Below are 24,729 nucleotides of genomic sequence, written 5' to 3' on the forward strand. Positions count from 1 at the left end.
CACCTTTTGTTTATCTATTCATCCACTGGTGGACATTTGGGTTGTTTCCACCTATCGGCTACTGTGAATAGTGCTATGCAAGTATTTGTTTGGTCATCTGTTTGCAATTCTTTTGAATTTATAAGTGGAATTGCTGAAGCACATATCCTGCTCTTATCATGAGACAAGATTGGCAAGCCCAAACTGAGGGACATTCTATAAAATAACTGGCTTGTAATCGTCAAAAACGTTAAGGATATGAAAGTTAGGGAAAGAAGGGGGAAATTTCCCAGATGCAGGAACTAAAGAGACATGACTGCTAAATGCAACACATGATCCTGGACTGGTTGCCTGACTATTGAGGAAGCAACCAGAACAGTGGGTGAAACCAAATGGGTCAGAGGAGTAGATGTTGTTAACGTATCAGTGTACTTTCCTGATGTTGGAGACTGTTTGGTGGTTATATAGGAAAATGTCCCTCCTTGTGAAAAACACACACCAGTATTTGGGGGTGATGGAGCGCCATGCCAACAAGTTACTGTAAAATGGCTCATAAAAAAATAGTTTTGCCTGGTGCTTGCAAATTTTCTGTGGGTTTGGGATTGTTTCAAAATGAAACAAAATTAATTGAAAATATTTGATATATTTTCCCTCAAGGGCTCTCCATATTTGTTTCCAATTTCCTCCTCTTCTCTCTTGAATATTCTCCATTTAGAGTCTTGCCTCCTCCTTCCCACTTGATAGGGCGAGTGTTAAAGTCACCAATGAGCTCTATGCTCCTGAATCCAGCAGTCAAGCCCCAGGCTGCACCTTACTCTTGCCTCATCGGTGCCATCTGGCAGGTTGATATCTTCTTCCTCACTCAGCCTCTTGACCTTCCTCCCACCTTGTTGGCTGCTCCTTCTCAGACATCTCTCTGAGAATCCCTTCTTATCTCTCCTAAATTCTAGATGTTGGGTGCCCAAAGCTCAGTTCCGGGGCCTCTTCCCTATGCTTTCTGCCCTCACTCCCTTGGAGACCTCATCCAGTCTTTACCTACTACCTATCTACAGAGGACCCTCCAACTTCTACCTGCAGCCTGGACTCCTCCTGAGTTCCCCACTTGTGTACCTGACCGTCTGGCTGCTCACCTTCTCCACTCATGTGCCTAACAGACATCCCAACTCAACATGTCCAAACCTGAGCTCCCAGCCTTCCGTCTTTTGCTCTCTCCCAAGTAGTCTTCCTCATCCCAGTAAAAGGCAACTCCATCCTTCCTCACCCTCGACACCTTACTGTCTCTCATATCCCATATCTGAACAGACAGCTAATCACAAGGATTCTTCCTTCAAAGCGTATCTAGAATCTAACCATCTCTGACCACCTCCACTCCTTCACCACTCCTTGGAACTACTACAATAGTGTCTAACTGGTCTCTCTGCCTCTCCCTTTGCCCCCTCAGACCATGTCACTTCTCTAATGACCACTCTTCAGTGGATGCTCATCTCACTCTCTTAAAAGCCTAAGTCCTAATAATGGCCCACAGGCTATCTTAGATTGGGATGCTCCAGAGGCTGATGCTGAGACAAGAGCTTGAGTACAAGTGGTTCATTTGGGAGGTGATTCCCAGGAGCAGGGGGAGATAAAAAGGGAAGTGAGACAGGAAAGGAAGGAAGCCAATACAAGGTGTGTTAATAAGTGGGTTACCGCTGTAAGCACCAGAGCTCCATGCTTCCGGGGACCTCTGGGAGGCTGCCTAGGGCATGCCTCATAATTGTCAAATGCAAGCAGCAAGGTACCTTGGTATTTATTCACCAACTCCACATTGGTTGAGGGCTACTCCCAGGAAACTAACTCCCTGGCCTGCCCTGCTGCACTCCTGTGGCCAGAAGAGGCCCTCAGACAGAGAGCTGCAGGGGCAATAGGAAGCCAGAGGGTTTGCATGCGTCCAGTGGACAGTGCTGAAGGGATGTAGGTGGGGCACTGGCAGCACTTTCTTCAAAGGCCCTACATGCTCCGACTTCTGTCCTATACCAGGTACCCCTGTGACCTCACCTCCACTCACTTCTCACTCCTTTACTTACTCCAGCCACACAAGCTTCCTTCCTGCTGTTTCTCAAACACGTCATGCATGGTTCTACCACAGGACCTTTACACTTGCAGCCACCTTGCCCCAAGTGCTCTTCTACCAGGTATCTGCCTGTCTCTCACCTTACCTTCTTTAGGGGCTTTATCTAAATGTTACCAGCTCAGCAAGGCCTTCCTGGGAAAACAGGTGGCACCCTCCAGTTAGGACAATCTGAAGAGAGTTTAATAAAGTACTATTTACAGAGGGTAGACAGGGTATAGGGAAACTGGAAAGGGTGGTAATTTGCCCTGGGGCTAATAAAGGCAGCCATAGTTACCATACCTAGGCCTGAAACGGCAAGGAAAGGACATGTTCTTGGAGCTGGGTGGGCTGTATGAGAAGACTCCTAATAGAGGGTGAGGCCTTTGGAGGAGGGATGAGGGAGGCTGACCTCAGTTGCCTTCTGCCTTCCAGTCTCCTGAAGGTGTTTCCCATCAGCCATGACCAAAAGGAAGCCAGAGGGTAAGGGAACCCCTTCATGCTGTTCATAGATGTCACCCCACAAGGAGCAAGGCAGAAAAAGAGGGACAAATGGTAGATGTCCAGCACACCAGCCAAAATAGCAGTACACACAAGCTGCCTATCCCCTTCTCTGCTTAATTTTTCCCCTTAACTTAGTACCATCTAACCTATGATATATTTTGCTTATTTATTTTGTTTGTTGTCCATCTCCCTCTACAGGAGCATAAACTCTACAAGGTTAGGGATTTTTGTCTTCTTCATTCACTACTATATGCCGGCAGCACCTAAACTAATGCTAGGCATATAACTGGTGTTCAATGAATAGTTTTTGATTGGATAAGGTGGCTGCCTAGCTGTGGCAGACAGAATAATGCCCCCAAATATGTTCACATCCTAAACCTAGGAATCTGTAGATACGTTAGGTTATGTGGCAGAGGGGAAATAAGGTTGCAAATGGAATTAAGGTTAATCAGTTGACCTTGAAGTAGTCAGATTATCCTGGATAATCTGGGTGGGCCCAATGTAATCGTGAGTCCAGAAGAGTCAGAGTCAGAGATATTTAAAGATGCTACACTGCTGGCTTTGAAGATAGAGGAAGAGGCCACAAGCCAAAGAATGTGGGCAGCCTCTAGAAGCTGGAAAAGTCAAGGAAACAGTCAAGGAAGGATAAATACATTTCATCAAATGATGTTCCATAATAGACTTCATCTTTCATCTGTTTTTAGAACACTGGGCTTTCTCCCTATTTTCATTTTTACTCTTGTTAATAAAACTAAGAATCTTGGGACTTCCCTGGTGGTCCCGTGGGTAAGACTCTGCTCCCAATGCAGGGGCCCCAGGTTCAATCCCTGGTTGGGGAACTAGATCCTGCATTCCACAACCAAGAAGACCGCATGCTGCAACTAGAAGATCCCATGTGCTGCAACTAAGACCCGGTGCAGCCAAAATTAATTCATTAATTAATCAATTAATTAGATATTTTAAAAAATTGAGAATCTTTGTGCACAGTTTTTTTTGTTTGTTTGTTTTTTTGAAATTAGTCTTCTACTTCTTCAAAACAAGGGTCCCTGTTGGCTGCAAGGCTGGTGCTCACCACGCACAAGCAGATGGCTGCCTTCAGCGCAGCGTGTGGCTCAGCTCACCTGGCAGCTAAGCACCTCCCAGGACAGTGAGGCCCCACGTGGTCAGCCCAGCTGGAGATGGAAGGTGGGAGGGGAGAGAAGGCAGACTAGAGGCTGTGTCTGAAGTCACTTTGATGAATTCCATTCCTGGGCTGGGCTTCCACTGGGCTCCTCCACCAGGGCATGGGAAAGTAGGGGAGGCAAGGGGATGGAGAACCAAGAGAGTGAGTGATGGTGCTGCAGGCCTCGGAGCCAAAGAAGCCTCTCTGTGATGCAAGAGAAGTGTCAGGGGCCAGTTCAGCGGCTCTGGGTGGTGCTGGCCAGGGTGAGCGCATCCAAACTGCCCTCCCTCCTGGTACCCTTCCAGGATCGGCGCTCCCGAGGCTGCACACCCACTGCCTGAGCCGGGAGGTGGGGGCTTCCCCAGATGTCTGGGACAGTGAGAGAGGCTGAGCTCTGAGAGAGCAGGGGACAGAGGAAGCAAGGAAGCAAGCTCCAGCCTTCCGCAGTGCCAGACCACTTTCCATTTGTCCATCTCTGTGCTGTTCACAGCTGGTGCCCCCATAACCCACAGAACCTGAGTTTGTAACTCAGAGAGGAGGAAAGGGCTGTGAAGTGCAGCCAGCAGGAGAACAAAGGAGGCTTTGCTTGAGAGGGAGGCACCTTCAAGTGAGGCCTCCAGGGCCTGGGGAAGTGACTCACAGGGCCCCGGGGAGGGACCCACCCATGAGGGCTCTGTGGGACTGAGAATGCAGCCCAGCTGCCCACGGGGTGGGAAAAGGGTTGTCAGTCTCCTGCTTTAGTTGGGTAGACCTCACCCAGCGCTCCCCCTCCTGCCCTCCCTCAGGATCTGGTGTGCATCCAGACTGGAGGTTTGGGGGCGGCCCTGTGCTCGTCGGGCGCTGCCAGGCTGGGCTGTTGCCACTGCTTCGGCTTCTGCCGCCTTGGCTGCAGGCACGGTCCCCTCTGCCTAAGCTTCACTCCCATTGGTCCGGCGGGGACCTGGGCTCCCCAACTCTCAGCAGAGCCATACTGCTGCCCTGCCGGAGCGAGGCCATCAGTGCCACCAAAGGTGGCACTGTTAGCGTTAGGCTGCGTCCCAGGCTCCCTGGATGCCCGTGATGAGAACTTGGAGAGCCCTGGCAGCGCCCCCCCGGCTCCTCGGGCAGTTGCATAACCTCCCCCAGTTATGCTCCTTATACCTTTGTGGCAACCGGGCGAGAATTCCAGGACCTTGTACATACTCGTACAAATCTGCCTTCACGCTGTTTGGCTGCAGGGAGAGGCGTGTCTCTGTGGGCCCAGGGAAATGGGGGTGTGTTCGAGTCCAAGAGGGCGTGGCCCGCGTCCGGAGTGGGAGCAGTTGGTTCAGGCTGTTTGCCCCAAACCGCAGCTTCCGCGGGAGCCCTGGACCGGATCCAGGACGCAGAGGAGGAAGCTCTGGTGACAGTTTAGACATGGGCTTTGAACAGCAGCCTTGGCCCACCGCCCACCCCCCACCCCACTCCCCCCCGAGCAGCTCAAGCCCGTGGCAGGTGGCGCACCTCCCGCCCCGTCCAGCCAGGGAGGTGGGGACCCCTGTTCTCCTAGGGGCAGGGCTGGCATCCTCCTCCCAGGGGCTTGGCTTGGGCGTCCCAAGGCTTCCCTGGCTCCGGCCCTGCTCTTTCAAGGCTTTGTCTCAGTTTGTGATGTCTGTGTGAGGAGGTCCTAGGAGTCAAGGCCTGGATGACCCAGCTGTTGTCATATCCTAGAGCCATGACTCAGTCAAGTAAGAGTGCTGTCCAGCTCGGCAGCGAGGCCCAGAGATGGCTGTCAGATTGGCTGTTCTGTGTAATGGAAACAAAGAGGAGAATCCAAATGCAACTGACCTCCAGCCATCTCCTTTGTATTTCCCCTTGAGAGTGTCCTGCCTCTGTCCCTGGGTCTCTCATTAGAATTTCAGAGAAGCCTTGTTCAGTATGGAGGTGCCAGTCATTGAGGCCGGAGAGGTTGCTGGCTCTACTTGCAAGTCAAGGAATTTGCGGGTTATCTATATTCGATGTTATGACAAACTTGAAAACTGTAATATGGAAAGTTCTTTTCCAGATAACTTTACAGGACCTCAAGTAAACAATTCTTGTGGATAAACAGACGTCTTCTCTTAGCCCTGTGGGCTGTCTTGTCCTCCAAGTACCTGCAGTGGCTGGCACATGCTGGCTGTCAATCAATCAATGGCACAGGTGGCCAGGAAGATAAAGATCTTTGCAGTAAGCAGGACCCTTTTGCTGACCGAGGTTCAAAGCCTCTGCAGCCACTTTAGCCCACTGTTCAAGTCAAAGTTACATGACCCCCAAATAGCACAAATACTGTCCAAGACATCCTTCCACTGGGGGTAAGAAGGTGAGATTGGGAACACAGGGGGCCTCTTCCCTGTGAATAAACAACTACCTACAGGCAGCAACTCCTGGATACATATCCCAGGATTGGCCTCCCCTCTGCCTGAGGCTCTGAGGTTTGAAGAGCTCCCCATGGGTCAAGCAGGTGTCCTGTTTTTCCAGCTCTGGGGCTTGGGAGAAGAGAGCTGCCACCTGGTGTTTCCAAATAAGATCAGCCAGGGGCAGGGGGGTGAGGTTGGGGGGCTTCCCAGGGGCTGGGCTCTCCTTCCACTAACAGCTCTCAGAGCCATGCCCCTGGACTTACCGAGGACTTGAGGGCAGGGACTGAGAGATCCTTTTCTGACCCTCAACCCTCCCTGGGGTTGGGTTCCATTTGGATCACTCTGATTCTTCTGAGAGAATGTCACTGCTAGTCTGGCTCCTGGCAGGAAGCTGCCCTTAGCTGCCACCCATACTCTTTTCTTTCTCTTGGTCCACAAAGGGCTACCTCGTGAGCCTCAGTCTCCAGGTGGGGCAAGGCTTCTCTCTACCTGGAGCTGCCTCCTGTGGGTGGCATGGGGGTGAGCAGAAAGAGGGTCAGACACATTCTCATCACATCTGAGCCGAGGCCAGCGTTATGTGGCTGTCTTTGCGCTCAACACATCTGCCCACCCACCTTAACGTCAACAGAAGTCGAGACCATCAAACTGTGACATCACGGTTCTTACAGCAACCCTCATCAGCGCAGATATCAGGCTCAAGGGCAGCAGCTGTGCTCTCTAGCCAAGAGCTGGCCCTCCAGCTCTGTCTAGAACTCCCCATTGGCTTGAACCAAGTGCCCTGCCTCGAACTGAAGATCCTCTGGCAGCTCCTGCATTTGTATGTTCCATCTTGTCACCCACTTAGGAGAAACTCCAATCCTGTGGGTCCTCCAGGGCCACTGCAGCTGTTGTCCTGTCTCTGGGCAGTCAGGAGGGTGGACAGGGCCTGATGGGATGGGGCCATCTTGGCAGGTAGCATTCTCCAGAGAACACAGGTCTGCCTCCTGGATGGCAGAAAGGGTAATCTCCAACCCCGTACTCTAATTAGGCTCTGCTGGACTCAACCAAATTGGTCTTCCCTTGGTCAGGGGTTCAGTGGAGCCATTTCTCACATCCATGCTTCCCTGCCCCTTTGTCAAATGTATTAGTGGTTTGGTTTACGTATATACATGCACAAAATGAATATAGTGCAAAAGGGCCCTACCCTCCACGGCAACTCCTCACCTAGATCAGGAAGGTTCAGTACTGGGCTAGGACTAGGGCTACTCAAGGTGCTTATTCAGTGATCAAGCCAAGTCTCAAGTGTAAGGACCAGTGGCTCAAGAGTCACTCAAGCCAGAGCACCTTCTTGTGGCTGCCTCGGTAGATTAGAAACGAAGGGCTAGAGCTGGGTGTGTAATTTATAAAATATCCTTTATTTATTCTATGGAACACAGTCAAGCGGTAGCTTAAAAAAAAAAAAAAAGCTTTTTAAAAGATATGAGTGTCGTGACCCGACTTTGAGCTCCGTGTCAGCAGGACAGTGGCCAAAGCCACCTGCTATAGCTTTGCAGAGTTCCCCTCTGCACGGGCAGAGGTCTGCTGGGGGACAGGGAAGTGCTGGCACAGCTATCTGTCCAGTTGCTTATACTCAAGAACAATTCATGACGAGCAGAAGTGACACGTATATCGCTGGCAACTGATCAAGAGATTTCTTACAATATAGTATATTTTTCCAGGAAGCATAAAAATGTTTGTACTTATTGTTTATGGGGACTATCTTAGAATTTTAGCATCACTTTGGGAACATGGTACTTCTCTACAAATTTAGAAACTCCCTAAATCATACTTCCTGGTTTGTCTTAATTAGTAAGGAGATGAGCGTAACATTCAGTAAGGTAGTTACTCTTTTGTGTTTCAGCACGATGTTTTAATCAACATGATAGTTGGCTTGAAAATGTTAGGGAGTCTCCACCGACCGGCAACCATGCTGGCTATCATACTATAAAACTCCACAAACACACGCGGCACTGAGCTGTTTCCACAAGACTTCCCTTCTAATAAACACAACACTCTCTCCTCCTCTCAGATGTGAACCTCAGATGCCAAAATGCCCATGTGCCAACGGTAGGCGTGTTGCCGAGCAAAGGAGAAGGCCGGTGAGTCTGTCCAGCAAATTCGATTGTACAGTGGGGTGGCGACCGCTTTGCGGCCTCAGAGCGCATGGCTGTGGCCCGTCCTCCGGGCAGGGAGAGGCTGGTGGCCCTTACTGGCATGGGAAAGGGTCCTGGTCAGTTAGAACATAAGGACTTGGAGGAAAAATACAAAAAGGCTCATTAAAATTGGAGGCCTGCGTAAGTACATTCGAACTCCTCGGAAAGAGGCGCATTGAGGTCTTGTGCTGAGCTAGCGTGCCCCGTCCTCATGCGGAGGGCTGCGTGTCCCCTGGCTGGCCTGAGCCGTGCGTGGACCGCCTGCCACCTTCTCCTGCTCCTCTGCGGGGCTCTAAAGAGGACGTCAACCTCAACCAAAAACCAGAGGGAGGGAAAGATCACAAACATTGAAGACTGGGTTCAAAAGCCCCGGGACACTTTGGGTCTGCCTTTCCCCAGCTTGCATCTGGTTAGGGGCTGTGAATCAGAATTCCGAATCTGTGCTGCCCAGCGAGGACAGGCTGGGCAGTGAGGAAACACCCTAATGCAATAAACAACAGCAGGCTCAGGACCCTTGTCCCTCCCCCTCCCCCAGTTACCGCTGCTGGTCCTTCCTCATCTGAACTGAAGGAACCGAGGCAGGAACCCCATCCCCAAACCTCCCTGCACAGCACGGAACGCTGGAACCTGGCCGCCGCTTCTGCACAGGATGGAGCCTCAGTCTTTCGCTTTATAGCATCATTTATGGCATGAACTAGGAACATAATGTGTTTACACAAACACGCGACAATTGTACATCAGCATCTTTACAATATTAAAGGAGTCATATACAAGTCTACAGGCATCGAACAAGGGGCAGTGCTGGCCAGGACGCCCCGCCCACCCAGCAGTTCTCTGCGGTAGGGAAAGAGCCATCTCGGGGAGGGGAGGGGAGGGGAGGGGAGGGATCTGTGACAAGGCAGGCGGTATCCATCTCTGGGCCTGTCATCTGAGAGGCAGCAGGTCTGTGAGGACCCCTCAGAGGCAGTCCGCATTGGAATCCAGGGCCAAGAACCCCAGGTATCACTCTGTCCGGGTCTTACTTGGCAAGCTAGTGTAACAACGGTCTAATTAAAATTCAGTGTGCATATGAGTGTGGGAAAATCAGAGTGGGGGACGGCTTCCTGAGCTGGGGACCCAGAGGATGCTGCTGACAGATGGGCCCCTTCACCGTGGGGCCCATTCCTGAGGTAAGGATGTGGTGTGGCCCCGTGGCTGGTCCTGATGGGGAGATGACTTCTCTGGGAGCCCAGGTGTGGGCACGCACGGACAGGAATCAAAGGCCATTAGTTGGCCAGGTGGCTCTTAAGTGTGGCCTGTGCCCCAGGCGGCAGCAAAGGTAGGGTCTCAAGTGGTTCCACAGCTATCCATCCCCCACGCCTGTACCACCCTCCTCCCAGCAGCCCCACCCCGTGGGAGCCCAGTTTCAGCCCCTGTGGCACTGCCATCCCTGCGTCTGCCCCTAGAGCAGGGACCAGAAGTCTCCAAGCCCTGCTCTGCGGGCACCTGGGCCCGAGTGTCCGGCAGCTCTTCCACCCCCACCCCTGCAGACAGGCTGCGTGTCCAACTGAGCTGAGCACCAGATAAAGAAGCATTGGTCCTTGTCGGCCTCTCTGACTTGTGCACTTACAGTTACTTCCGTCTTAAATACTGTAGAAAAATAAGCCATCTCTGACGCAAGGAGACCCACTGGAGTCTGCCGTGTGGTGAAGGATGGACAGCTCCTCGGCGTGCACTGGGGAGGCCTCTGCTGACCCTGCCTTGGCACATGTGGAGCCTCGAGGACCGGACTGGGACCCGAGGGGCCCAGACAACTGGTGGCCGAGTTCTCCCACCTCGGCATCTTTGGGTCACATCAACAGTCCTTCAGTGGACATGCCTCCAGCATCCCACATTCTGTTGCCATGACACATGGGGCCTTGGGGCTCTCTGGGCAGGCTCTGGACCCTCCAGCCCCACCCTCAGTCTCACGGCCACCGCTAAGCAGGCATAGGCAGAACTCCCCAGCACTGTTTCCTGGTCCCTGGCGTGTCCCCAGGGCCCAGAGGCCTCAGGTGGGCACTGAGGCAGGGCCTAGTCCAGGGGCTCCTGCTTTATTCGGACAGCAGTGGGTGTGGGCTGCGGTCGCCGCTCCTCCCGGCAAAGCACATATTCGCTGAACTGGGAGGAGTCCACGCCACCCCCGCAGGACGCAGCCATGCTGAAACCCCTCTGGAACAGCCTCTCCAGGACCTGCCGGGGAACAAACAGGGGTCAGTCATGCCCAGCTGCAAGAGTCTGCCTGCCCTGCCTGGTGGGCAGGTGGGCACTAGCCAGGGCAAGATACCTTCTCCTGTTAAGACATGTCTTGCTTGCTGACAGAGGTCCCTGCAGAACATCCAGCGGGCAGCCACAGAAGGGACAGGGGCAGCCAGGCCCCAGGGCCCCTCAAACAGCCAAACCTGGATGGGCGGCCACCCTGCTGCCCTCAGGGGTCCACAAGCTTGATTGGGCCCCTCTCTCTCCAGACGCATGGCCCCAGGTCCCCCTCCCTCACTGAGGCCCCAGCAATAGAGACCCTGCCCCCAGCCTCTGGGCAGCCACCTGCTTCCCTGAGCTGCGAGTCCCAGATGGTTTGATGCCTGGGGGCCCATCAGCTCAAGGGAGCCTGGGGTGGAGGGGAGGCGTCCTCCTGATGTTTGAGTCTCTGCAGGTCTCCGTGTCCACGTGGGCGGGCTTGTGCCTCTGTGAGGGCAGGGCCTGGTCACTGTGTCTGACACCTGGGTCCTGCAACTAGCAAGTTCTGACGGACAGCTTGCGGAATTTTCCCCACAAAGTCCACTCTGCCCCAAGCCTGAAATAGGAATCTGCTCTTGGGTCTGGAAGAGCCGACGGAAAACAGGCCTCCACTCCATGTGGGGCTTCCCAGCTCTTAGACCCATCTGGGGAAAGCCAGTCCAAACACGCACTGGGTGGCTGTTTGGGTGCTGGTGACCTCGAACAGCATGATGAGGAGGGGGGGGGGCTCCAGGCCGCCGCTACTCTTGGCCTCTGACCTGCTGCTCCTACTGCCTGGGTTTAATTTGAATCCAAAGTCAGACTCTGGGTGTCAAATGAAGCACACTTTGTTGAAAATACTCTAGGCCATTTTTATAGAACATCCTTTCGGGAAAAAAAAAAAAAAAAAAAAGCATAGATCAATTTTTTTAAGTCCATCCCCCAGGCGCCATCATTTAATTATGAGCGGGACATAAATTATGCATCGACACATTGTTGCCTTTCCTGTAAGATGGCACGGAGGGCCGCGCCACTGCAGGGACCGAGCCTTCCTGCATCTCCCTCTGCCGCCGGAGGGCGTCGGGGAGGCACAGGGGAGGCAGCGGCCGGCCAGCCCTCACCTGCACCGAGTTGAGCCGGCAGTAGCCGTTGAGCGGGAAGCGGATGACGTGCGTGGGGTCCTGGTTCCAGCCGGCGTTGACCGAGTTGCACATGACGTCCCCGGTCTCGGGGAAGACCTCCTCGATGAGAGCCTTCTCGCCGCTGAGTGCGATGCGCTCACCCAGGTCCGGCGTGACCCGCACCACCAGGCAGTCGCAGGCCCGGCCGCGGCGCCGCTGCTCCTGTTCCTGCTGCCAGCGGTCCAGCTCGCGCACCATGGGCTGCAGCTGGTAGTAGCGCGCCTCCTCGTACAGCAGGCTGAAGTCCTGCGGGCACGCGCACACGGGTGGGGGAGGTGGGGACCTGCCCTGCCGGCTCCAGGGGGCCCCCTCTCAGACCCCGCACCCCCAGGGCACAGTGTGGGCTGGGATGGTTTGTCCCCATGGTAGGGATGGGGGCAACAAGGCTCGGGTGAACGTGTGCCCCCAAAAAGGGTCTTGCCTCCGTCCAGGCAGCAGCTCGTGCGCACCTGTCCCAAGACCCCCTGAGCTCTTCCATCCGGCCCCAAGCACTGGGGGTGGGCTTCATCCCCCTGAAGCAGAGAGAAGCCTCTGGATAGACCCGGAGGCTAGGTTAGAGGAGCCAGAGGCTGTGCGGATGCCTGGAAACCTGCTGATTTCTCAGCAAGGCACGGGGCAGCCCCGTCCTCACCTGCCCTGGAGGAGCTCACTGCAGGGCAGGGAGGTGAAACAGACCTGTCTGGGTTGGATTTTCGGCATCATTATCTACCAGACCTTCTCTGAGCCTCTGTTTCCTCATCTATAAAATGGATGTAGGGCTTCCCTGGTGGCGCAGTGGTTGAGAGTCCTCCTGCCGATGCAGGGGACACGGGTTCGTGCCCCGGTCCGGGAAGATCCCACATGCCGCGGGGCGGCTGGGCCCGTGAGCCATGGCCACTGAGCCTGTGCGTCCGGAGCCTGTGCTCCGCAACGGGAGAGGCCACAACAATGAGAGGCCCGTGAACCGCAAAAAAAAAAAAAAGGATGTAAACACCTAGCTCAAAGAGGGGGTAAAGCTTAAAGGACAACAAGATCGTCCCCTGCCTTCGCAGGCAGTGTGAGGAGGTGTCTGGAGGGACACCCACCTCTCACCAGCAGCCGACTCCCGGGCTGGTGGGCTCGTACCAACCACCCCTCAGGCCCTGATGATCAGACACACCCACCCACACCCACCCCAGCCCTGAGTAGCTGAGGACCCATGACCACACCACTCAGCTCAAGTCCGGCTGGTGAGCCTGAGGATGCCTGGGGGGAGGCAAGGAAGCCCAGAGCCGGGCCCACTCCACTGTCCCTAAGTCCATTCCTCCTGCTGACTGACCCCAGCTTTCGGAGTCACCCCACGGGAAGCCTCCCCCGGCCTGTCATCAGTCAAGAACCCATCCTGTGGGGCTAGAGACTGTCATACAGAGTGAAGTAAGTCAGAGAGAGCAAAACAAACATCGTATATTAACACATGTATGTGGAACCTAGAAAAATGGTACAGATGAACCGGTTTGCAGGGCAGAAATAGAGACACAGATGTAGAGAACTAACATATGGACGGTGAGGGGGGAAAGTGGTGGGGTGTGTGTGATGAACTGGGAGATTGGGATTGACATGTATACACTAATATGTATAAACTAGGTAACTAATAAGAGCTGCTGTATTAAAAAGTAAATAAAATAAAATTCAAAAATGAAAAAGAACCCATCCTGTTCCTCCACAGGGATTCCTCAGGGCACCATGCCGGGCCTCTGCTCTCATCCACGCAAGGTTTGAAATGATGTCTGCAAACCACCCCACTTCCTTCCTCATAGCCCAGAACGTCTCCCCCGGGTGCCCCACCAGCTCTTCCACACAAGGAGTGCGGTGCCACTCTCCCCCAGCCTGTTCTACCCTGGGCCTCCACACATCCACTCAGGACTCAAGGTGCAGGCCAGAGGCACCCTCGAGGGCCCCCGACCCTCGCCATCCGCACCCATGGCTTCTGCATCTTTTCCCTAAGCGTGAATCTAATCTGCCACTCTGTTCCGCCTTCAGCCCTCCTGCTCCCCTCCGCATCCTTTTCCACACAACAGATCTGACGGTCATGCCCCTAACCACAACCCTTCCACTGCATTCAGGGTAAAAAGCCAAATGCTGAGCCGGCCACCAAGGTCCTGACACCAAGCAGCAGCCTTCCTTCCTGCTCTTCCCTTCCCAGTTCATATGGTCCCAGGCTGCCACCTATCCAGCTCCTTGCCCTCCCCTCCCCCTCCCCACCAAGGCCCTCACACCTGTCTGCCCCCGTTCCTCCACCATCACCCAGAGAAACAGCCTTGCCTCCAAAGCCACCCAGGCCCGCTTTCCGCGTGGTTCACTCTCTCTCTGCTTCTCTGAAGCGTTCGCGCCTGTGGACTTCCAGTGTCTTTTTGTTCAGCATCTGTCTCCCCACTAGACCGTAAACACTCTTTGGGAACAGGACCCATGTCTGCCTTGTCTTTCACTGCACTTTCAGCCCGAGTTCGGCTGTTGGCACCCAGGAACTGAATTGAATGAAGGATAAAACAGCCCCAGGGCCACTGGGTCCTCTGGGTGCCGGCAGGAAGCAAGAAAGGAAGGACATTTGCTGGTTGGAGCTGGGGTAGCCCAGGCATGGGCTTCCTGCGCCCGGGATCCCCGTGCTGTGAGGGGCCCAGCACCAGAGGCAGGAAGGACTCTCAGAACCAGGTCGGCTGCCGCAGACAGGCTCGCCCGGAGACCTGGCGGCAACCTTTTGTTTTAAGGGTGTTTGGTTTGGATCAGTTTTCCCCTTGCCAAGTGCCTACAAGGAACGGATCTGGGAACCTCTAACTCCTGGAACTCCGGCACACGACAGTCGTTCAACACGACAAACATGAAATCGGGGTAAAGCGCCACTGCCGCTGCTTAATTGTTGTTACACCCTGATAAATAAGCTAAAAATGTGAGAAAACAAAATTAGTTTAGAAAAACTGATTCAGCCCTCGGCTTCATCGTTTACGTTTCTATGGTTGCCATGACAACCGTGGGTCCATTTATTAAGCCACAGCCTACCCTGTGTAATGCCACCGCGCAGGCAGCGTGCCATGCAGCTGCTGGCTGCGGACTTACCTTGAAGTCATCTGGGAGCAGCAGTTTCGATGTCCGCAGGAAGCTCAGGACATAGCGGAAAATCTCCCCGTCCCGGTCGATGAAATAATGTTGCTTCAAACTGTCCAGGACGATGGGCTCCGTGCCATTGAAGAGGCGGCTTATTCTGGGAGAGACGGGGGTGGAGATGTGGGATGGAAGGGCAGGTCCACCTGCCCCACCCCGACTCCTTAGAGCTCGCCCTGCTGAAGGGGCGAGGGGCCTTACACGGGTGACTCGGGCTGCGCCCGGACTGAAAAGGATGTCTGAACATGCCAGCAGCAGCCAGGCCACAGTCAGCCGGGACGCCAGCGCGGCAACCAGCACATACACACGCCCTGCCTACACTCACAAGCCACAGCCAGAGAGAGACACACCCAGCTCTGTACACCCGCCTGCCCGCTGACACAGGTTACAGGCTTGGAAAACTCCAGTGAGACACAGACACCTCGTCCCACGCACACAAACCCTTGCCATACAGAACTGCCCAGAAAAGCCCCACTGACCACCCGACACGCCAGCTCACAGCCTCCCGCCCGGTGAACACACGTAAACCAGCTGCCATGCTCCCGGGTCACACACATCCACCTCGCCCAACCTGCGTGAACGAGCAGCGGACAGGACACGCCCGGGCAGCAGGCACGGCGTCACGTGATCCCCTCCCTCACAACACACAAATCACAGGCAGACCCGGACACATCCCGGTGAGGGACACACCAGGCAGCACGGGTCCCCCAGAGACACAGCTATGTACGCTCGACAAACTCACAGACGAACCACCCACAGCCCTGCGCTCAGGGAACCCTAGGGGAGAACAGAGGCAGGCACCGGGGACAGCATATGTGTGTTTGCAGGTACAGTGCACACACGTACACACACACACACACACGCATACCCCAGTGTGTACACACATACCAGTGCGGATGCACACAGAACAGTGCACACACATGCTCCAATGCGTGCACACGTGCTACAGCATGTGCGCACCGGGGAGGGGAGGCCAGGTCCCAGCACCCCACCTTCTGAAGGGCAGTGGCTCTGACAGAAGCACAGGACCTGCAGGAGGCTCTCGGGGCGTCCTGCTGCCTGGCCCTCTCCACTCCAGATAGGAGGAACCAGGCCTCCCCACTTCCCAGGGCGGCAGGCTCTGGTTTGGCTAACTTCCCCTGCAGACCCCAGGCCCCGGTGGGGAGAGTTAGGACACCCCGAAGAGGGGGTGGGGAAAGCCAAGAGCTTGACTCGGGAACCGCGGGGAGGTCGGCAGCACCTCCAGACGTCCCTCGGCAGACAGGCAGGGCCACACACACGTCCCCAGCTGGACCCTGCACAGCCCAGGAGAACGGTGGCCCCAACCTGGGCCCCAGGCCTTCCAGCCCAACCTGTACAAGCCGAGGCTCAGCCCCCTCACTCTACCTGCACCGCAAGACCTCCCAGGAAGGCTGCCCTCTCCCTCGGCAGTCCACTCCTCCATCTTCTCCAGATCACTGCTCCTTAGGCCCTGCCCCACTCCTGCCACTGTGTGCCAGGGCAATGAGCTGGGGGGGCATGGCACCCAAAGCCTCTCTCGGGGCCTCCCATTGACACCATCCACTCTGGTGGCCTGGTACACTTCAGGCATTGGCCAGGGGGGTCTGCCCAGCGGTGGAGCAACTAACCTGTCCTCACTCTGGACACGTGGCCCAGTGGGGCCGTATAAAGGGCAAGGCTGCCTCGTAGATGTGCATGAGCAGGCCAGAGCCCACGGGTGGGGGGTGTGGAGAGGCCCAAGCCTGTGGAGCCAGTGCTGCGGTCACCCAGATACAACTCATCGCAGAGCTCCAAAGGCCATGGAGCCCGATCTACCCCCAGGCCTGATGACAGGGACACGGGGGAACACAACCCGGTTGGAAAGCTCTGCGGGCTCCATGGCCTCAAACTCCTCAAGACCTAAACTCAGCAGAGCTTGGCCACCCAGATGTCAGAATAAGGGCCACCCAGCAGCCCTGGAGACAGACAGGACTGAGCGAGGATGCCAGGCGCCATGGGCAGTCATCAGCAGACTGCTGAGGGACCCCACGTGGCACCAGCAGGAAGAAGTAAGAGCCATTTCCACAGGTCAGCCAGCAAGTGTGAAGCCTCAGCCTCCCTGCAGAATTTTCTCCACCCTTCCTGGTTGAGCTCAATCTCCGTGTGCAGCAAGCACCGTTCCACGGCTGTTTGTGTCGCAAATCCCTCCTGACATCAGGCTGTGAAGCTCCAGACCTGTTGGTCCAGAGGACTCCCAATCCACCACATTCCAGGGCTTCCTGGGTTCTAGGTTGTCTTATTGGTCCAAGGCTAGAAGGCTCTCAATCTGCCTTATTTCAGGACTGGCTAGTTCTAGGTCTTTCCATGGTTCGGTGTCTCTTCACAGACTAAGGCCTTTCATGCCCTCAGGGTCTGAAGCTATCAAGGACATGAGCAGCTTGAGGGAAGGTTAGGACAGTCACTTCAAAGGGAGCTCCCGACGCGTGTGTGGTCTTCAGAGTCCATTCCCACCCCAGGCCACTCTCTGAAGGAGGCTGCAGGTTCGGGGTACCAACTTCAGAAGTCTTCCACAGAATAAGCTGGCCATTTCTGACCCCAGCAGCTGATAGGGGTTGTCTTCTTTTTCTTCTTCTTTCTTTTCTTTTTTTTTAAAGCTTTGGCTCCAATTTCCTGCATGTTTCAGTGGCAGGTTTTATTAGTTCTAAAGTTCCTGGACATCTTAATTTGTTGCTTTCCACAGCGAGCATGAACGCAAGCGTGGGGCGGCCATGGCAGGAGCTAAACGATGTCCAGCAACTGCAGTGGAAGACACAGGAGTCCACTCCCAGCCCCGGGCAGCTGGGCGGGGCCGGCTCTGGGCGAGGACCCGTTGGCGCTCCCTGCCTTGCCAAGAACCAGAAGCCCAGGCATAGCTCTGTGGGCACCAGGACCTGAGGGGCTGGGGGGACTCCCGGCATTGCCCAGAGTGGGACTTTGCTGACATCCAGAACCCCCTCCACCCCGGGTAACCTTAACACAATTCTCCATCTCCAGGTGACTTACACATCGGAGATCCTGGGTGAGGGACTGATCTTTGTTTCCAGAATTAGTGAAAAACAGTTTTTTAATTTTAATAATTTACTCAAAGAAGGACGAGAGAGATCTGAGGGGCTCTGGCCAGCAGAGCTGCCCAACCCACTCCTCAGGCCTGGCCTGACCCACTGTCCTGACTGTCCTACAGGTCACACCACCCCGCTGGCCTCTAGGCCAAAGCTTCAGGCCTGAGGAGCTGCTCTCCAGTGAGCCTGGAAGCCATCCAGGCAGAACAACAGATTCATCCTGAGGCCCAGCCCCAGGAAAGAATGCAGACCGCCAGCCCCTCTGGGCACATCCTGCTGGCCCGAGGGTCCCACAGGTCACAGGCCGGCAAGATGGCCCGCCCCACGCCCCACGTCAGAGCAGGACAATGGGAGAGGATGGGCTGTGGGTCTGGGAGGGGAGGACCACCCCCTGCCCGCCCTGCTCCAGGCAGCAGCCTGGAGACTGAATGAGGAGGCTGTTCCCTGCAGGCCTGGGCCATGATGACTCCAGAAAGGCAAGTGTCTGATTTCAGGAAACACTCTTCAGAGAGGTTGAGGGCAAGGGTTTTATGAATTTCACTCGCAAACATCCTCAACCGATTAAGGGATGATCTATCTCAAACAATGCGCGAATGCCGCAGAAGGCAAAGTTGAAATTAAATAAGCAGAATCCATCTCCCACCCCAGACAGGGCTCTGCCAGAGAGTGCCGGGCCGACACAGCTGACGTGGCCTCCTGGATGCTGCCCCCTCCGAGACCCCCAGGTCACAAGTGCCCCAGGCCTAGCCTCTGTCTGCTGAGGCAGGGAAGCTCCAACCGCCACCTGCACCGGATTCCCCAAATTCTGAACGACACACTGCATCCACCTCCAGCACTCCCCCCTGGAGGGCGCCACCCTGGCCTCCAATGAGCCCCCAAAGCCGCGACTTCCACGCACTATGAATCCTCCCACGCACTATGAATCCTCCGTGCTCCGAGCGGCCGCAGCAGCGACGAGGCAGCCTGATCAGAAAGCTTCCCAGAGCCGATCCCCCTTGGTGTCTGGGGGATTAATTAACTCCTCTTTTTATTTTAAATGTCTAAAACAGAGGTGATGCCCTGCAGCCGTGGCCCTCCTGCTGCCAGGCCTCAGTGGTGGCCCCCTCACTGTATCAGGAGCAAGCAGTCCCAGGCTCAGCAAGCAGCATGCGGCATCATCTCCAGGAGATGCTCAGAGACCCATCCCACCTCTGGTCAGTCCTGCTGTTATAGGGGGAAACCAGGTCTGCCCCTAGGAGAGACATGCCTGAGAGGCAAAAGCGGGAGAGTCAGCAGTGCCCGGCGCCTCCCACAAATGAGTCCAGGAGTCAGGAGCACCGGGGAGCTGGGTGGAGTGGGGGGGGGGGTCCCCCGGTCAGAGACGCTTTGCCCGCTGATGGCGGTGCGTGGCTCACGCTTATCCATAGCTGTGGATATTCCCGAACATCATGGAATTCCTAGCCAGTCACTGCAACCCCCCCCAAATCCAAGGGAGCCTGCTGCTAGCCCTTAGGGTCCAGCAGTGACCACCCAAACAGGCAAAGATGACAAATTGCAGCTCCCCCTCATCCCTCCCCTTATGCTCTATCCCAAGGGTTAGACTCGGAAATAGGATGAACTATTTCTCCCCAGCGTGACCCCAAGAAGTACGCAGCATTGCTCACGAATGGTCCCCTGCAAAGGCCAGGCTTGAGTCTCACTCAAGAGTAACCTGAAGGAACATGAGATTCCCTAGCCAGCTGCTGGCCAGCTGCAGCTGGGGCTGCCTCTGAAAAGTGGCCTCTGCCAGTGAGTCAGGAACTCCCCCCTTAACACTACCAATGCCACCAGCTCAGGGTCACAAGTCCCTGTGCAAAGCAGCCATTGACAGGGACACTCAGCTTCCTAAACCCTAGTTCCCCAGGTCTAGGAGCAGGGGGGCCTCGGAGAGCCCTGCGTGCTGGCTGGTAGCAGGCTACAGATGCTGCCTGTCACCGCTGCCCGCCCTGCTACCACGAGGGGCTTGGCTCTTACCTGGAGTCAGGGTACTTGGTGAGCGTGGCCAGGCTGCTGGTGTACATGTGGCCGCCCACGTCGATGTGCACAGGCGCGTTGGACTTAGTGAGCTGGGCAGGTAGTGGGATCCCCTGGGCGGCCAGGGGAGACACAGGCGACCGGGTGAGAGACAACCGAGACATGCTTCCTCCCTCCTGGAGAAGGAAACAAGGCACAAAACAAGGGTTTTCTCCACGAAGGAGCTATGCACTCCTTTTATTGCCAATGTGATCACAGATCTAATCAGATCACTTCTGCCTGTGCCTGATCACATATTCAGCTGACAAATTATGGCCACCACTGTAATTAAGTGTATTTGCATCATTTTCTTCAAAGTACCAGAGGGAAAAAAGAAAGATGCTTATTAGCAATAAGAAATCAAGAAAAAAAAATTTTCAAGGTGTCAGCCTCCAGAGGCATAAAACAAACTGCAAAATTCTAATTAAAGGTCGTGGGCTTATGTGTTAGATGTGAAATATCCCCTGACAAACGAATCACCAATTTGTGAATTGGGATTCAGGGGTTTTTGCAAGTTTGTCTCAGTAACGAGACACCTCTAAATTAGTGACTTCCTCAGCACCTAAGGCGTTGAGTTTTATACATGTAGTAAATTTCACATCAAATTAAAAGCATTTTTGTTTCAAAAAAAAATACATAATCGCACGGCCAGTCAACAGCCATCTCTTGAATGCCACAGCGATGGCTGCGGCTGCGAGGAAGGGCAGCCAGTGAGCTGGCGCTTCGGAAGAGGGCAAAGAGGAGGACACCAGACTTTGACCCAGCCCACCCTGCTGGCTCTCACCGCGGTGCCAGTGCTGCCGTGGGCGTGAAGCGAGGACCCGCTCGGCCGCTCCTTGCGGTGAGGCATCTAGGCTTCCATCGCTGCCCAGAGTATCTGTGGGAAGCACCAACACAACCAGACAGGACTTTCTCCTCAGTGGTCCTGGGCGCCGGGTCTCCCAGTCAAAGATGCTTACAAGCCTCCTTTATGAACATGCATCCCAGGACCCCATGCCCTACCACACTGCCTGGTACTATCCTGTCCCCACACTCCAAAGCAAGCCTCCGGGCCATAGGAGATTACTTACACACACACACACACACACACACACACACACACACACACACTCTCTCTCTCTCTCTCTCTCTCTCTCTCTCTCTCTCTCTCTCTCTCTCTCTCTCTCTCTCTCTCTCACTCACACATGTGTTTTCAGGGCAGCTCCATGTCTGCTAATTCAGCTAATGACAGTACTGAAACATATGCTCACCATTATTGCCCCCAAAATGTTTCAGAACAAATCCGATTTTCTTGGTATTTTGGTTTCGAGACACGTTACCAAGCATGTCTCCTCTTGCTTCAGAGAGAACCCTGGGAACCACAGCTCAGAGAGGATCCCCCCACCCTCCATGGGCTGGGGAGCCCCAGGACCTCTTTGAACACCGTCTGTGCGGTGTTAAGATGCAGTTTGCAACTGGCTGGACACAGAGAAGCCAGGGAAGAGTGAAAGTCACTTAGGAAGCCACCGCTCCCCCTGTGGCTCCTTAGAGAAGAAAACTTGTCTTTGTTTGCCCAGCCTGCACCTCTGCAGTTTCTCCTCAGACCCCGGGAACCGTCTTGTCTGTGCCTAATATATTCCAGATCCCTTTGGGATCACAGCCCCAAGGCATTAGAAAGCTGGCCAGAAGGAGACAGCAGCTCAGCTAATGAACACTCTCTCCTGCCCTTCCCACACACAGTCACTCTCCTCTGAGCCCCAACCACCTGAAATAAGATTTTCCCACAGTCTCTAGAAGCTAAGAACACTTTGCAGGCCCTATGCAGGAGGGCTGGAGAAGAGCAGGTTTAAGCAGACCCTTCCACTGACCTGGGGCTGGGGGAGACGTGACTATCATCCCCCCCCCCGCCCCCACTGGCTTCCACATACCTAAACCTGGACTTATCCGTTGCAGGTTTAACCGAACCTCTCTCAGGGATCGACTTTGTGCCTTGAAATTCAACATCCAGTTTTAATACATGAACCAAGGTCCAATGAGAATCAAATCCTGCAAATTTAAGCCGGGTCACTCTCCGAGGATTTGTCCTGCCCTCGGTGTCCTGGCAAGTCCTCTGACAGGAAATGGGTGGGGGTGGCTATTAGCAGACAGTGATGTTTAACTTCTAGCTGTCCAGGGTCTGCTGCTTTGGGCATTCCTGAGTTCCCGCAAGCTTCAAAAAGAAAACCAGGTCACTTATCTCAAGGAAGTTCTGAGAAACCAAAACCTGTCTCAGGAATGGGCTATCCTGCCCTGGGAGGCTCTGCTAGGGAGGAGTCAGAAGGAAAGCCACACTGAGGATAAACTGTGCTGGAAGGAATTCCGATGGAACGTCCATCAAAGCGGACTGCACAATGCCGGCCCTACTGCCAGGACACTACTCAGAAGTGACATTTAACACCAAGTACCCATCACAAAAGCTGCTCCATCCGGTTCTCACCCAGACTTTTCCATCGCAAGCACCACCTGATGTTCATGGCACACCAGAAACTCACCATTGGAAGCCCCAGGCTGTACGCCTTGCCGCGAACCTCCACTGCTCCCTCCGACAAACGCATCGGTGCTGGACAACGACCCTTTCCCCGAGACCACTGCCAAGGTCAGAAGCATAAAGTGGGTGCAGGAAGAGACACAAGTTCATTCCGCCAGCACCAGCAACAAACCCACGACCAGCCCCAGCTCGCCACGGCCCTCCCGAGGCTCAGCCAAACCGCCTGTTGCAGGGGCCTCGGCGGTAGTGTGCTGCGCGGCCCGCGGGTTTCCAAACTGGCTGGGTATTGACCCGCTTCTCCAAGCTCCGGCGGGAGCCCGGGGTCCCGCGCCCGCCCACCACCGAACCCCGCCCGCCCGAGTAGAGGGAAGCGAGCAGAATGCCACGCTCATTTACACACAAAATGATTTTGTGTCCCATTGTGCTCGCAGTTGTTCAGCTCTCTGGGGGTGATTAAACTGGCTGAGCTGCGGCAGCTTGAGACGATTTCACTAAGTCGCTTCTCCGTGAAGTCGCTTCTTTGCTAAGCTGTTATTTTAACCATAAAAGGTAAACAGAAGGCGGCTCGAGAACTCCCTTCAGGTCTGCGCCCAGGGCGCCAGCCCCGGGCAAGAGGGCCAGGGGCCCGCAGAACTGTCCAGGGGGCGGGCCGGAAGGGAGGCAGGCGGGCCACCTGGCGCGCGCCAGCCTGGCCGCAGAGCCCGCCGGCCGGTGTGAACTTCGTTCGGGGCGGCCGGAGCCGGCTGAGTGCAGGCCGGCGGCGCCGCGGGCGGCGGTGGCCGCGGCACCCAAATCGCCTGGCAAGACCGCGAGGGTGTGCGGCACGGGCGGGGCGGAAGACAAAGTTAAATCAAGAGGCAGACACTTAGAGACCACAGATGGGAAGCTCGCCTAATTAAGGACGTAAAAGCGCTTTTGTTCTCAAAGTTTATTGTTGCCGGGATTTTAAAAAAATTAATTGAAACTAATGCTGTTATTCACTCGTGCAGTTAAATTCCTTCATGCACATTTGAGACGCAGAGTGAAAACTTGAAGCTGATCTTTCTGCAGTCGGAGGTGGGGGGCGCGGGAGGACTGAAACGCGCTCCAGCTACGGGGGAGGGGGGCTGTTTGCGAGTGTGCCGGTGAGCGCGTCCAAGTCAGGGGGTACCGGCGGGAATCGGGGATCCGGAGGCGGCGATCGCATCCCCGCGCGGCCCGCCTGGGGCTCCAGACCCCGCGCGCTTGGGAGGACTACCAGACCGCCAGCCCCTCCCCGTTTCGGACTCGCGGGTGGGCTTCAGAGGATGCACATCTGTCCCGTTGGAGACTTTTTCTCTCTCTGATTTGGACACTAAGCCGGGCCCAGTCAGCCGAAGCTCCGGCTGCGTGAGCCGGGTTCTGACCCCGGAAACATGCCGGCCCTGCAGGGCGCTCGGCCCGGCACTGAGGCCCGAGTGCCGGGACCTGAACACCCCCTCACCCCCACCCCCCCGTGCGGCAGGAAGCTCGGTGCCCGCCCGCGTGGGGAGGGTCCACCCGGGGCCAGGGCCGGCCCACGTGGGCAGTCCCCCCCTCCCGCACCAGGCCTTTGTGCTGGGTGCCCCCGTGCCGCCAGCCCCCGCCGCCCTGCACCGGGACAAAGCAGCTGCCCCTCCCACGTCCGAATCACGGCCGGGCGACTTTCTGGGTATCGCAGCCACTTTAGGGACAGGGGTGCGCGTCGCTGAGCGGTGGCCGCCCGCGCGGGGCTTACCTCGGAGCCGGAGCGGCGGATCGGACTCGGCGCAGCCCCCGCCCCGCGCAGCCGCTGGTCTCCGGCGCCGGGCGCAGCCCCGCCGCCTCTGCTCTCTGCGCGGGTCGCTCCGGTCTCGTCCTGGAGTTACTTTCTCTCTCGCCCCCAACCCTCCCCCCACCCACCCCTCCCGCCCCGGCCCCCGCTTCGCGCGGCCCCTCGCGGCGCGGCGCGCCGGGGCCTCCCCTCCCCGCCCTCCCCTCGCCTCCTCCCCTCCTCGCGGCCGCCGCCGCCGCCGCCGCCTCCTCCTCCTCTTCGCGCCGCTCTCCGGCTGCCCTCCCGCCGCTCCCACCTCCTCTCCTCCCTCCTCTCTCTCCAGCGGCCTTCCCCGATTGCTGGCGAGAAAGCCAGCCCCCCACCTTAGCCCGTAGCCCGCGCCCCGTCGCGGCCGAGCCCGGACGCAAAGGGCAGCGATCCGGCTCCAAATTACCCAGCGCTGCGAGCGCGAGCGGGAGCGCGCGGCGACTCCTGGCTCGGGGCTCGGCTGCGCCGCGGGGCAGAGGATTAGAGTCGCAATTAGCTCCGCGCGCCCGCGCCTGCCGCGCTCGGCGACAA

The 24,729-nt window shown here is 56.0% G+C and overlaps 1 protein-coding gene and 1 long non-coding RNA gene across 4 annotated transcripts in view; one reads left to right on the top strand and one right to left on the bottom strand.

Annotated features, from left to right (window-relative positions):
* LOC136793041 (uncharacterized) overlaps nucleotides 1-11,332 on the top strand; it is a 269,126-nt gene extending 257,794 nt beyond the window's left edge. For both annotated transcript variants that reach the window (XR_010837772.1, XR_010837773.1), the window contains 2 exons: nucleotides 8,133-8,202; nucleotides 9,892-11,332. This is a non-coding gene — a long non-coding RNA (uncharacterized lncRNA). The remainder of the gene's footprint in view (nucleotides 1-8,132; nucleotides 8,203-9,891) is intronic.
* KCTD15 (potassium channel tetramerization domain containing 15) lies at nucleotides 8,923-24,363 on the bottom strand. 2 transcript variants are annotated; one of them, XM_059044408.2, is made up of 7 exons: nucleotides 24,136-24,363; nucleotides 22,405-22,500; nucleotides 20,679-20,771; nucleotides 19,856-20,031; nucleotides 14,742-14,886; nucleotides 11,613-11,918; nucleotides 8,923-10,467 (listed from the first exon to the last, which is right to left on the bottom strand). In XM_059044408.2, exons 3-7 carry the CDS (start codon nucleotides 20,742-20,744, stop codon nucleotides 10,309-10,311), a joined length of 852 nt encoding a protein of 283 aa, XP_058900391.1. In that variant the 5' UTR covers nucleotides 20,745-20,771; nucleotides 22,405-22,500; nucleotides 24,136-24,363; the 3' UTR covers nucleotides 8,923-10,308. The 2 variants fall into 2 exon arrangements, with proteins under 2 accessions (XP_058900391.1, XP_066875357.1); XM_067019256.1 differs by lacking the exon at nucleotides 8,923-10,467 and having other exon boundaries at nucleotides 11,438-11,918.
* Between the last annotated feature and the right edge of the window lie 366 nt (nucleotides 24,364-24,729).

Source organism: Kogia breviceps, chromosome 18 (assembly GCF_026419965.1).
Source record: "Kogia breviceps isolate mKogBre1 chromosome 18, mKogBre1 haplotype 1, whole genome shotgun sequence".
Taxonomy (NCBI): Eukaryota; Metazoa; Chordata; class Mammalia; order Artiodactyla; family Physeteridae; genus Kogia; species Kogia breviceps.

Bases quoted from the DNA above. Each gene is read 5' to 3' on its own strand.
- KCTD15 (XM_067019256.1), bottom strand. From the start codon at position 20,744: ATGCCTCACCGCAAGGAGCGGCCGAGCGGGTCCTCGCTTCACGCCCAC. The intron at 14,887-19,855 runs GTAAGAGCCAAG...CGTCTCTCCCAG, and splicing joins ACCAAGTACCCTGACTCCAG to AATAAGCCGCCTCTTCAATG. The intron at 11,919-14,741 runs GTAAGTCCGCAG...GCGTGCCCGCAG, and splicing joins TGCTCCCAGATGACTTCAAG to GACTTCAGCCTGCTGTACGA.